Consider the following 14,697-nt stretch of genomic DNA (forward strand, 5'->3'; position numbering starts at 1 on the left):
AATAAGCAACTGTTGAAATGAGCCAAAGTAGACTGTTTCCTCTTAGTTACCATGGAAGCCCTCAAACATAGACAGCTTCAAGCTTTTCTTCTATGCAGCTATACACGTTTTTGTTTACAAAGTAAAACTGCCACACTCATCTTTACTATATATCTTCTTGCCTATATATACTTGGTTAACATCAACCTTTATCTCCATCTCCAACTTGCTTATAATATTCTTCTTTCAACTTTCATCTAAGTTCTTTATTTGCTCGTCTCTTATTCATTCATTAATTCTTTACAGTATTGGGTTATTTGGGTTGTCGAGTAACTATGGCAACCATCGAAATTTACTTGGCTTTCTTTGTTACTATGTCTGTAATGGTGTCAGTGTCATCGGCAATGCCATCACTCAAAGTGGGTTACTATCAATCAACTTGTCCTTCTGCAGAGACCATTGTGAGAAACACTGTAAACAAAGCAGTGTCAAGGAACCCTGGCCTAGCAGCTGGCATCATCAGAATGCATTTCCATGATTGTTTTGTCAGGGTATGTCAGCTCTTTGCAACACCAATTAACTCTGTTATATGTTCTGTAGAATCTGTTAATTTGCCATTTTTCTTAAGCTTCTCATGCATGTTTAAAAGTAATTATTCATCGAAAAAGAGAACTTTCAAAGTCATTTTAAAGGCCCATTAATATATATATATATATATATATATATATATTGTTAAGCTTTTTATGCATTTTTCAAAGTCACTTTTAAGACCCATTAATCATGTTATATTTAATAGAATCTTTATTTTATTTTTATTTTTCTAAAATGACAGATGGAATCACCTTAATAATTAATACAAAACCATATAACTTGGAAGAATAGAAAACCAAAGTGAGAGGTGGGGATTGAACCTAGTTGATCATCACGTATAGATGTACTCATGTACCTAAATTTGTAGACCCTCCTTTTTTTGCCACTAGAAGAATGCTTTGAAAGTTACTTAATTACCAAGTTGTTAGAGCTGAATCATGTTTTGTTCTTATCTATGCCAGGGTTGTGATGCTTCTATCCTAGTTGAGTCAACCCCTGGAAATCTAGCCGAGAGAGATAGTCCAGTCAACAATCCAAGCTTAAGAGGTTTTGAAGTGATATTTGAGGCAAAGGCTGCACTTGAAGCTCAATGCCCACAAACAGTCTCATGTGCAGACATTATTGCATTTGCTGCTCGTGACAGTGCTTACAAAGTTGGAGGCATAAATTACAAAGTTCCATCAGGACGCCGTGATGGAATAATTTCACGTGAAAATGAGCCTATTCTAAACCTTCCACCACCTACCTTCAATGCTCAGGAACTCGAACAAAGATTTGCGCAAAAAGGACTTAGTCTTGATGAAATGGTGACACTTTCTGGTGCACATTCCATAGGAAGGTCACATTGTTCGTCTTTCTCAAAGCGATTATACACTTTCAATGAAACAAATCCACAAGACTCTTCAATGGATCCCATATTTGCTAGAGACCTAAAGACCAAGTGTCCACAAAATGGTGGCAATGATGATCCAACAGTACCACTTGATGTACTTACACCACATAGGCTTGACAATAAGTATTATACAAATTTGAAGAAACACCATGGCTTATTGACATCTGATCAATCTCTTTTGAGCAGCCCTTCTACAATTGGAATTGTCAGAAATAATGCAAGGCATGGTGAAACATGGGCTAATAAGTTTGCAGCAGCTATGGTGAAAATGGGTTACATTGATTTGCTTACAGGAAGTCAAGGTGAGATCAGGAAAGATTGTAGATTTGTGAACTAGATATTATAGGTTTATTGGTATGACTATTGAAATTGTTTTGTATTTTTTTTTTACATTGATTCATTAGTCAATGTTGATTCAAATGTAAATTCTTTCTTTTGTAAGTTTTTGAACAAATTTTGTTGAGAAATTAATTGGATAAACTTGTATTCATTGGATGTTACAAAATGTGCATAGCATTCATGTGTGGAACTCTAAAATTTTGTTCATTGTTTTACAACTTTTTTTTATTTAAAAAGTGTACCAAAATGATGACTAGGTCGAATCTTGGTGTGATGGTGTGTTCTATAAAAAGCAACAAATCACAAATTCAAGTACAAAAATTAAACTCTCAAATTAATTTAGAGTAAGATTGTTTATCATTACCTCTTCCAAGCTCCACAAAAATAGGAGCTTAATTTGTGCAAAACCCTTGCCAAGCAGGTTGCGATTTTGTCGCTAATGAGAAAGCTCAAGCTTGTGCCTACATACATATGGCCATAGGCTTACTTCTAGCGAGACTTAAATGTAATCATCCAAGTAGCCCATTGTGACTGTGTTAGCATTACAAAAAGTAGGATTTGAGTATAACAAGTATACTGAATCGATGGGTTGGGATTTGGGAGAGCTCAATGTCATTTCGTTGAAATCTTGGATCTAGGCCTAGTACTGTACAGTCTGTACAATGTCATTTATTGTACCTACAGAAAAAAGAACATTGTAACACCCTTGAAACCACCATATTATTCAATTAACGATATTATTATCACAATCTATCTATAGACACACCCAAATTCACATCTAATTTTACAACACACTTAAATATTAACTTGTAATTGAATTTATTACTTACACATAGGTCTGCTGTTGACAATTGGTGAAAAAGTAAACTAGTTATGTGCTAACTGCTAATCACAAGTTGACATCCAGGTATATTGAGGATGTGTACTGTCTATATATAGATTTTTTCTTATTATTATAATAATCAGGGATGGAACCAGGATTCAAACCTGGCGGGCCAAAGCTTAAAAGAAATTTTTTGATGAAAATAAAAACTAACACCTATTTCATATTCAACAAAATACTACATATAAAATAAGTTTTTCTTAAACATTTGATATTATAAAAATGTCGACAAAGTATAACATATAAAATAGGTGTTTTTTAAACATTTCAACACATTTATCAAAATGGAATCGACGGTCTTTTAAGTCTTGAAAGTTATCTATGATTGATTTTGTACCAAATTTTGCAGCAATCTCCTTCTCAATGTACAGAATCATAGAGTCCATTAGAAAATCATCTTCCATCTTGTTGCGAAGCCTATTCTTGATAATATTCATGGCTGAAAATGCTTGCTCTGTAGTTGTAGTAGAAATTTGAAGAGTAATCACAAGTGTAATCAATTTATAAATAAATGGGTAAAATAATGATTTTTGGGTTTTTACCAACCATTGGCATAACTCAGAAATACTTGATAGCTTCTTGAAGTCCAGATGTTGAACTACATTGTGCTTATAATGATCAACTTTTGCCTCTAAAAGTGTCATTTCTTGATCTATGAAGTCTTTCGGATAAAACTTGCTTACTAACAACAAAATGTCTATACTTCTAAAAGACTCACGTGCCTCTTTAGTATCAAGAGCTGAACTAAGATTAAGCAATTCCATTGCATGCTTACTAAACCGATGATTTAATTCTTGTAATATAGAATCTATTGCAGCATAAAAAAATATCTACTCGATAATGATGCTTAATTCTGAAGTCATCTTTTTGATAACGAGCTAGATCTCCTTTCTCAACATAATGAGTATTCATATCTGGGACATCTATGTCATGTGCCTCAGAATGTGATTTCACAGTGGTAAGTAAATTAGCCCACTCTTCATGTCTGAATTTTTGAATAAGTGCTTTAGTGGATGAAACAAAATTCATCGCATTCAAAATGTCTTGAGACTGACACTGCAAAGCTTGACAAAGTGCATCAGTGATCTTCATAATTTCTTTCATGAGATGCAAAATGAACACAAATTCAAAAGAAATCAAAGCATGATAACATGAGTATGCTGCTTCTCGTTGGGAAGTAGTATTTCCTTCCTTGATGATCTTAAGTAAAATTTCACATGTTGGACTAAATATATTTACCAAGCTAGAAATTGATCTTGAGTGAGAACCCTAACGAGGATCTCCAGCCCATTGTAATGTGCTAATCTGGTTAAGTTCTCTTCCAGTTTCAAGCTCACCAATTTCAACAAAATATTCAATTTGATTAGCATAAGCTTTTTTTAGTTGCTCAGTATGCTGCATGATGCACCAACAACATTGACAATAGATGATAATCTATTAAAAAAACTTTGAACAAGAATAACTTCTTTTGATGCTGCCACTAATGCTAATTGCAAGCGATGTGCAAAACAACGAATGTAGTAAGCATATGGACAATCATTTGAAACCAAAGCTTTTAATCCATTCCACTCACCTCACATATTGCTTGCACCATCATATCCTTGCCCTCGAATATCTTGAATATCCAGACTATGATGTGACAAGATAGAATATATTTCATCTTTTAGGGTTAATGCCATAGTATCGGGGACATGAACTACCCCAAAAAAATGTTCTCAAACAAAACCATCTTTGTGTACAAATCTTATAGCAATAGCCATTTGCTCCTTCATTAACTCATCACGAGCTTCATCAACAATTAGGCAAAACTTTGCATCACCAATTTCTTCACGAATTGCCTTCTTCACGTTATTTGAAAATACATGTAAGATTTCCTTTTGGATTTTTGATGATTTGTAAGATGCATTTTTGGGAGCTTTCTCTATCGCTTCTACAACATATTCATTATATGATACCATCAAATCCAATATTTCAAGAAAATTCACACAATTAATTGAATCAGAATTTCTATCTCATCCTCTAAAAGCAAGTCCTTGAAATGCAAGCACTTTGACAACATCAATTGAGGCCTTCAACCACAATCAATTGCTTGCAATTTGATCAGAATTGAAATTTTCAAGTACATTTTGTATGTGTTGAGATTGGTTCATCAAATCTGTCATGGCTTGCTTGGAAGCTCTATGAAAAGAGTTAGGTTTTTTCCCCATATGATTTAAAAAGGAACAATTATTTCCATCATTAACTTTCTTCTAATTCCGAAATCTGTCCTTAGTGAATACATGAGTCCTAGAATTCCTAGTTGGCTTGTCAAAGAGAAAGCATGGTAGACAAAAAACAACATCTTTACTAGGTGAATATTCAAGCCAAGTACTAAATGCCTTAATTGCAAACCATGAATGTTTAAATTTACGAGAATGACTTCCAAATTTAGTTTTCTTGTACTCATCTAGTTTACATTGGTATGAACCAAGCTTAATGTAAGCTCGTCAAATTTCATCCTATTCATTAGCATCATATTCCCATATTTGCTTACGCATTCCAGGATCACGCACAAAACCTGTACTTTTGACAATGGTGACATTTGGAACTTCTGTTTGGAGATTTTCAGAAACTAGGACATCAACGCTAGGGGTTGGCAATCTTGCATCATCAGCTATGACCTCAGAATTATTTATATTTTTTCTTTTGAAAAAATTTAATAATGTAGTGGACTTACTCATGATCTACAAATTTAAGAAAAGAAAGTTTCATTATTTCCATATTTCGTAGTTCTATACACCAACTAAAAAAAGGGACTCCTCAACCCAAAAAAAAAAAAAAAAATCTAAAACCAAAATAATCACAAACAGATAAGCATAAGTTTATATATATTACTAATATTAACCACATCACACAAAGTGACAAAGACAAAGTTCACAAGTTCATATATATATATATATATATATATATATATTACTAATATTAGCCACATCACACAAAGTGACAAAGACAAATTTTTTGATAAAACCAAAACAATCAGACCAAAGACTTTGGTCAATTGGTCTAAAAAAAAAGTCACTTATGACTTGCCAAAGACTAGTCTCACAAATTCATAATCACAGTTAACAGTACTCGCAAATGACAAAACAGTGACTACCAAAGACTACTCTCACAAATTCATTATCACAATTCAGTACTCACGTCCTACTGTCCTAGTGGTCCCACTTTATTTCTTTATAGATAAAACCAAAACCAAAAAAAAAGTTACAAACATTGAAACCAGTCCACACAATCACAAAAAGCCACAAACAATTACACAGTAGTCAATACAAAGCCACAAACACAAACTAGTCTACGGTCCACACATGACACAACACACCAGTCCACAAAAAGACATAACTCACAAATACAACAGTCACCACAGTTCATAAAAAAAATGTAGAGGGCAGAGGGCTAACTAGCTAAGGCAGAGCAATATAGCAAAGACAAAAAAAAAAAAAAACACTTGAGCCAGGAGAGAAATTTCTTAGATTTACCAGACTTGTGTGTGACAGTGATTAAGGATTTGAGGAGGAGTAGTAGCAGCAATAGTTAGTCTGGATTTGATCTGACGAAAAGAACATACAACAGCAGCAGTAGTGTTGGAGGCGTTGATGAGGTTGAGTGGAGGAAGAGTGAGGTTAGGATAAAAATTTGAGAATTGTAATTTATTTTTTCAGTCCATATTTATTTTTTATTTTGTAGTTTTTAGTTTGTCGGTTATATATATATATATATATATATATATATATATATATATTTCTTTTTGTGTGAGAGTTTGTCGGTTATTTTTTCTGATTGCATTCGTATACCAATTATTTTATTTTTATTTTTTAATTTGGGGGGGGGGGGGCGCTATTAGAATGAAAATTTAATATACTAGCTATTTATTTTTTTTTTTGGGGGGGGGGGGGGGGTGGGGGGCACATTGATTATAATAAGCGTGCGTTTGGCATTGATTATTTTTGCTAGTTTATTTCATTATTCAGCTTATTTTTGATACTGTTTATAGATCCCACTATACTATTTTAGCTAACTTTTAGCTATATCTATAATACCTTCAGTAAAAAAATTTCAGTTTCAGCTAAAGAAACTGTTCTCAAACCGACACTAAATATCCATTAATTCAGTTATCCACTTAATATTAAATGTATGAACATCAAATTTTTTATGGATTCTCAACTAAAGAAAAAAGAAAAAAGAAAGAGTGAAATCAAAAATCTTAAATAATAGTTACAGCCATAGGTAGCACATTGTGTGTATGTTTGGCATTGATGAAAGTTGCTAGTTTATTCTACTATTTATTTTATTGTTACTACTATTTATGAGTCTCACTGCACTTTTTGATACTATTTATGGGTCTTACTGTACTATTTCAGCTAACTTTTACATTTATCTACCGTACTTTCAGCAAAAAAATTTTAGTTTCAGCAATATAAGCAGATCTTAAATAGACCTTGCATTTATGGATAAATTTAGATGATATTTATCATCTTTTTAATAGGTAGCACACTGTAAATTGGGTTCCCATTATACAAAAATGCTAGCTACTTGGTCAAGCATGCTAAACTAAATTGTCACCTAAAATGGGTTCACATCAATGCATAAAAGCTAGCTACTTGGTCAAGCATGCTTAATCACGCGTTTTCCTACTTGTTCCCGCTGGCAATAAATGCTTAATAATAATAAGTAAATTGAATAAAAAATAGAAAGCAATTGAAAAAAAAAATTTTTAATTTTTCTTGCTACAGTCAATTTGAAAATTTTTTTATATATAAAAATAACGAAAAGGCAATAAATATAAAATTTTACCATTGGATCTCTTGTATTTTATTTCTATCCTTTCCAAATAGGGACAAAAAATAAAACCAAAACGTCATGTAAAGCCAGAAGTCAAGAACCCAAAATAGTAGTAAGAAAAAGATAATGAAAATTTCATCGACTTAGTCTGCAAATTAAATATGTATAGTTATTTTACCTAGCCATTGCCAGTTTGACATCCATGAAAGTCAAAGAAGATAAACGCTTGACCACCCACTCCAAAACTTGTAAAATAAGAAACTGCTGGTGGAGTGAGCCAAAGAAGAGACTGTTTCCTCTTTCTTAACATGGAAACCCTCAAACTTAGACAGCTTCAAGTTTTTCTTTCTATGCAGCAATACACGTTTTTGTTTTCTTCTGCCAGACTCAACTTCACTAACTTCTTTCCTATAAATGCTTGGCTAACATCAACCTTTATATTCATCTCCTTCTTGCTTATAATATTCTTCTTTAATTATCAGTTCTTTCTTAGCTCTTTTCTCTGAGTCTTATTTATTCACTCTTTACAGTAACGGGATATTTGGGTTGTAGAGTAACAATGACAAGCATCAAATTTTGCTTGGTTTTCCTTGTTAGCATGTCTTTGATGGTGTCAATGTCACTGGCGATGCCATCACTCAATGTGGGTTACTATCAATCAACTTGTCCTTCTGCAGAGACCATTGTGAGAAACGCTGTGAACAAAGCTGTGTCAAGCAACCCTGGCCTTGCTGCTGGCCTCATTAGAATGCATTTTCATGACTGTTTTGTCAGGGTATGTTAGCACTTTGCAACACCAATTAACTTGTTATATGTTCACTAGAATCTGTACCTAAATTTGCACTCTTCTCCTTTTCCTTTATTTTCCCGCTAAAAGAATATACCATATAAGCTACTTAATTACTAAGCTGTTAGAGTTAAATCTTATTTTCAATGTTATTTATCTCAGGGCTGTGATGCCTCTGTTTTACTTGATTCAACCCCTGGAAATCCAGCGGAGAGAGATAGTCCAGTCAACAATCCAAGCTTAAGAGGCTTTGAAGTGATATTTGAGGCGAAGGCTGCACTTGAAGCTCAATGCCCACAAACAGTCTCTTGTGCAGACATTATTGCATTTGCTGCTCGTGATAGTGCTTACAAAGTTGGAGGCGTAAGTTGCAAAGTTCCATCAGGACGCCGTGATGGTAGGGTGTCACGTGAAAATGAACCTATTGATAACCTTCCACCACCTACCTTCAATGCTCAGGAACTCGAACAAAGATTTGTGCAAAAAGGTCTTAGTCTTGATGAAATGGTGACACTTTCTGGTGCACATTCTATAGGAAGGTCACATTGTTCTTCTTTCTCAAAGCGATTATACAATTTTAGTGAAACAAATCCACAAGACCCGTCAATGGATCCTATATTTGCTAGAGACTTAAAGACCAAGTGTCCACAAAATGCTGGCAATGTCGATCCAACTGTGCCACTTGATGTACTTACACCAAATAGGCTTGAAAATAAGTACTATATAAATTTGAAGAACCACCATGGCTTATTAACCTCTGATCAATCTCTTTTGAGTAGCCCTTCAACGGTTGGAATTGTCAGGAATAATGCAAGGCAAGGAGAAATATGGGCTTATAAGTTTGCAGCAGCTATGGTGAAAATGGGTTACGTTGATGTGCTTACAGGAAGTCAGGGTGAGATCAGGAAAAATTGTAGGTTTGTGAACTAGATATTATAGGTTTATTGGTGTGACTACTAAAATTATTTTGTATTATTTTCTAACATTAATTCATTATTCAATGTTAATTCAAATGTAAATTCATTCTTTTGTATGTTTTTGAACAAATTTTGTTGAGAAATTAATGGGATAAACTTGTATTCGTCGGATGTTACAAAATGTGCATAGCTCTTTTTACCACCTCTTTTTCATTGCTTTATTAATGGAATTTTTTTTTCATTGCTTAATTTACAACCTCTTTTTTTTTTTTTTTTGGAAAAAAAATCATACAAAAATGTGTGTAGTGAATGTAACCCAAAGAAACAAAATTATTTGAAAGAGTTATTATCCAATAGCTGACTCTAAATTAGATTTTGATTTGTTATTCAACTAAATTCAAGATTTTGATTTTTCACTCAACCAAATTCAAGATATAAAAATTGCAGTTCTCTTTCTGCCCTGTTCTTTTATGTACTCCATATAATAAAGGAAGGATTTCAAACCTAAAGTTCTCCCTATTTGGAGAATAAGACAATAATATCGAGCTCTTGATTGTTCTCCCTCTTACTTTGGCACTTACGTTAGAATCACTCAATTTCATTCACTAAAAAACAACAGAGGAAACTTTTAATTGTTCAGAATTCCTATTTTATTGAATCCGTACCAACCACTGAATAGTGAATTATGTGAAACATTAAATTTAGATGATGTAAATCCTTTTTTTTTAATATAGTTTTACTTTCAAATTATGTAAATCCCATTTTAAAAATGGGTTACTTTGAAACATGTTATCAATCATGTTGTTTATATAACACAATTTCTATGATGACCAGGTAAGTGACTTGAGGTCTAGCCTTAGTGTGATAGAAATTTCCTTTAATTAAAAGTAATATGTCCTGAGTTTGAGTACGGGTATTAGCCTCTTAAATAAATTGCCAAACGAGTTGTGGGGCTTAGCCACACAAAATTGAACACCCTTGAAAGTTGAAACCACCATATTATTCTATTACTTATTATTATCACAATCCGTTTGTAGACAAACTTAAATTCACACCCAATTTCACAACATATTTGAATATTAATTTGTAATTGAATTCATCACACACATATGGGCTCACCATTGACAATTGATGAAAGAGTGAAATTGTTGTGCACTAATCACGAGTACATCCAAGCATATTGTTAAATTGAATGTATCTATAAAATTTTTATTTTTATTATAATAAATATCCATTAATTCAGTTATTCACTTAATATTAAAATGTATGAGCATCTAATTCACTTAATAATACCCCCTTCTAGGTTTTAAATATTTAGCCTTAAATGTTTAGGTTCTAATTTTATTGTATGTTGGAAAAACCGAGAACAAAAATATGTCTAGTATAAGATCTTAGTGTCTTAGAAGTGTTTTAGACATTAATCAAATTGATACAAGTTAAGATTCAAGAACATAAAAGTGGCAAAAAGAAGAATTTAGAAACTATCAGGCTTGACCAATCGAACTGCAATTCTGCAAAATTTTAAATTAGGCCCAACAGCCCACGAAATGTTTAGAATTTGAGTCCAACATTGCTAGGTATAAATGGGAAACTTTAATACACATTTTTTTAAGTCTTGAGATACTCATGTGAGATCTGTGAGGTTCTGTAATCTTCTAACTCTACAAGCAGAGATCAAATCCATATTGCTAGTAACAGTGGAGTAAAGTTACTGCCAAACCTGCAACTATCAAGCGTATTGAAGATCAAGGCATGAATAGGTGGTTCATGTGAGAACAAGATCTAGATCAAGGAAGTCTATGGGGAGTCAGAGCCTAGCTCGGTAATTGTGATAGATTTACTTACGTGAAGTGTACAATTTCTTTCACCAAGTAAGACCAAAAGATGTAAAAATTAATTGTTCAAACTCCCCACAATATTGTTTTCACCAACGATTGAGCAATGAATTATGTGAAACATTGACTTTACATTAAACTAATCCTTTTCTTTTTTTCTTTTTTTTTTGTAAAGTTTACTTTCAAACGACATAAATCACATTTTAAATAAGGTTTACGTTGTAATATGTTTTAGATAAATTAATTGCTATAAAGACTAGATAAGCAGCACAATGAATTAGAAGAATTTTTTCACTCCAATAAGGAGAGTCCTCCCTTCTTTCACAAAAGTTGTAGGCCCTACCATCAATCCCACATTGGGAACCACTCCTGTTTGAAAAGAGAGGAGGAGTGAATAATTTCTCATGAGTTAGTGAAGGTTAAGACATGTTGTGGTTGATTGAATGTTGGTTCCTAAAATGGGAAAAGGATATACTGCTAGCATACCAAAACAAGTGTCTTGAGAAATGTTGGTTTCAAACACTTACACTGAACAACATTATATTAATTATAAATCAATAAAAAAGGTGACCTTAGTAACCTTTTATTTATATTTTTTTATCTAACCAAACTATAAAAAAAGATTACAAAGAAATGTGTGAGAAACATTGAGTGGTTGAACTAAGCTATAAAAGTTGTCTTTTCACAACTATTCATTTTGTCTTTAGTCCACAACATAAAAGTAGGGATTTATAAGATGAGAAAGACATTTCATCAAACAGAGAATTGACTTTTTCCTTGGGATGACATATAAATGATCATCTTAAATGAGTTCCGATTGATAATAAAATGCTAGCTACTCAGTCAATGGGAGACCTATCTAGTTGTCATGCTTAATCATGGAAATTATTAAGTACTCTCTCCTACAATATGTGAATGGTAGATTAAATTATAAATTTAATAAGTAGACCTCATTGCCGTTAAGTGAGAGAAGAGAGCATGTTACTATATTTTGAGAATACAGAATAATATTACCGCACATCCTTGGTATGATGGTTACTCTACAAGTATAAGTGCTTACGAGGTATGGAGGGTAAGGGTTAGAGTTAAAATCTCCATGAGTGAGTTTTACACACATATATACTTAAATTATACTATGATAGAATATATATATATATATATATAATACTGAATAATTACTCGATTGTTTACTTGTTTTATCAATTGTAATACTATACATACACACACATAGAATGAATAAAAGAAATGAGATAAATAGATTTTTATAAAAATATAACTGAATAGAAAAAGATAGAAATATATATATTTTTAATTCTAGTTTCCTAGTGTATTTGAAATCTTTAAAGTAAAATGATCATATTCCCTAACTTTTTTCCTTTCACTCTCTTGAAAAACTCTCAAACGGTGGAAAAAATGGTGGGATCCACTATCCCTTTCGTTCAGACTTCCATCCATTTCCTAATTGTCCTAATCAAGGTGTTAATTAAAATGTCATGAAAAAGTAGAACCCGTAAACAAAGAAGCTGAAAATTAAGCTAACTGACTTAGTCTGCATAAGATACCTGTACGTTGGTTATATATATATATATATATATATATATATACACGTACGTTATTTTACCTTCTTACCCTCCCCATTGCAAAGTAGACATCCCCGAAAGTCAAAAGAACATAAATACATCATTACCCACTCAAAACCTAAGAGGCTAATAGGATGGAAAGATCTTCGAGTGAGCCAAAGAGGACTGTTTCCTCTTTGTTACCATGGAAACCCTCAAACTTAGACAGCTGCAAGCCTTTTTTCTATGCAGAAATACACGTTTTGGTTTTCAAAGAAAAACTGCCAGTCCCATCTTCACTAACTTCATTCCTATAAATACTTTGCTAACAACAACCTTTATCTTCATCTCCTTCTTGCTTAAAATATTCGTCTTTATCTGTTCTTTCTTTCTTGTTTCACTTGAGTCTTATTCATTCACTCGTTAGAGTATTGCGGTATTTATTGGGTTGTACAGTAACTATGGCAACAACCAAATTTTGCTTGGTTTTCTTTGTTACTATGTCTATGATGGTGTCAATGTCACTGGCGATGCCATCACTCAAAGTGGGTTACTATCAATCAACTTGTCCTTCTGCAGAGACCATTGTGAGAAACGCTGTGATCAAAGCCGTATCAAGCAACCCTGGTCTCGCTGCTGGCCTCATCAGAATGCATTTTCATGACTGTTTTGTCAGGGTATGTTAGCACTTTGCAGCACCAGTTAACTTGTTATATGTTCACTAGAATCTGTACCTAAATTTGCACTCTTCTACTTTTCCTTTATGTTCCCGCAAAAAGAATATACCTTATAAGCCACATAATTACTAAGCTGTTAGAGTTAAATCTTATTTTCAATGTTATTTATGCCAGGGTTGTGATGCCTCTGTCTTACTTGATTCAACCCCCGGAAATCCAGCAGAGAGAGATAGTCCAGTCAACAATCCAAGCTTAAGAGGATTTGAAGTGATATTTGAGGCGAAGGCCGCACTTGAAGCTCAATGCCCACAAACAGTCTCTTGTGCAGACATTATTGCATTTGCTGCTCGTGACAGTGCTTACAAAGTTGGGGGCATAAGTTACAAAGTTCCATCAGGACGTCGTGATGGTAGGGTGTCACGTGAAAATGAGCCTATTGAGAACCTTCCACCGCCTACCTTCAATGCTCAGGAACTCGAACAAAGATTTGCGCGAAAAGGACTTAGTCTTGATGAAATGGTGACACTTTCTGGTGCACATTCTATAGGAAGGTCTCATTGTTCTTCTTTCTCAAAGCGATTATACAATTTCAGTGAAACAAATCCACAAGACCCTTCAATGGATCCTATATTTTCTAGAGACTTAAAGGCCAAGTGTCCACAAAATGCTGGCAATGTTGATCCAACTGTACCACTTGATGTACTTACACCAAATAGGCTAGATAATAAGTACTATATAAATTTGAAGAACCAACATGGCTTATTAACCTCTGATCAATCTCTTTTGAGTAGCCCTTCAACGGTTGGAATTGTCAAGAATAATGCAAAGCATGGTGAAACATGGGCTTATAAGTTTGCAGCAGCTATGGTGAAAATGGGTTACGTTGATGTGCTTATAGGAAGTCAAGGTGAGATTAGGAAAGATTGTAGGTTTGTGAACTAGATATTATAGGTTAATTGGTGTGACTATTGAAATTATTTTCTTAGATTGATTCATTATTCAATGTTGATTCAAATGTAAATTGATTCTTTTGTAAGATTTTGCACAAATTTTGTTGAGAAATTAATGGATTCGTTGGATGTTACAAAATGTGCATAGCATTTGTACATGGAACTTGAAAATTATTTTCATTGCTTTATTTACAACCATGTTTTTATTTTATTTTATTTTTTATTTTTCTAAAAAATCATACAAAAACGTTTGCTATGGATGTAACATAAAAAAATAAAATAAAAATACACAAATTTTTGAAAGAGCTATTGTTCAATTAGCTGATTCTATCTTAGATTTTGATATTTCATTCAACCAAATTCAATAAATAACCCTCTAACTTTGTTTTTAATATAATATATAGGGGATTCAAACATGAGTTCTCCCTTTTAAGATTCAGACAATACTATCAAGTTACAGGGCTCATGAT

The 14,697-nt window shown here is 33.1% G+C and overlaps 3 protein-coding genes across 3 annotated transcripts; all 3 read left to right on the plus strand.

Annotated features, from left to right (window-relative positions):
• Positions 1 to 314: 314 nt before the first annotated feature.
• LOC115982252 (peroxidase 5-like) lies at positions 315 to 1,799 on the plus strand. Its single transcript, XM_031104794.1, has 2 exons — positions 315 to 530; positions 1,032 to 1,799. Exons 1-2 carry the CDS (start codon positions 315 to 317, stop codon positions 1,797 to 1,799), a joined length of 984 nt encoding a protein of 327 aa, XP_030960654.1.
• A 6,026-nt stretch (positions 1,800 to 7,825) lies between these two features.
• LOC115982251 (peroxidase 5-like) lies at positions 7,826 to 9,263 on the plus strand. The gene is made up of 2 exons (XM_031104793.1): positions 7,826 to 8,277; positions 8,452 to 9,263. Exons 1-2 carry the CDS (start codon positions 8,062 to 8,064, stop codon positions 9,217 to 9,219), a joined length of 984 nt encoding a protein of 327 aa, XP_030960653.1. The 5' UTR covers positions 7,826 to 8,061; the 3' UTR covers positions 9,220 to 9,263.
• Positions 9,264 to 12,990: 3,727 nt separating this feature from the next.
• Positions 12,991 to 14,219, plus strand: LOC115982632 (peroxidase 5-like). Its single transcript, XM_031105277.1, has 2 exons — positions 12,991 to 13,277; positions 13,452 to 14,219. The coding sequence occupies exons 1-2, from the start codon at positions 13,062 to 13,064 to the stop codon at positions 14,217 to 14,219; spliced, it is 984 nt and encodes a 327-aa protein (XP_030961137.1). The 5' UTR covers positions 12,991 to 13,061.
• The last annotated feature ends 478 nt before the right edge of the window (positions 14,220 to 14,697 follow it).

The sequence above is a fragment of the Quercus lobata genome, chromosome 3 (genome assembly GCF_001633185.2).
Source record: "Quercus lobata isolate SW786 chromosome 3, ValleyOak3.0 Primary Assembly, whole genome shotgun sequence".
NCBI classification, from domain to species: Eukaryota; Viridiplantae; Streptophyta; class Magnoliopsida; order Fagales; family Fagaceae; genus Quercus; species Quercus lobata.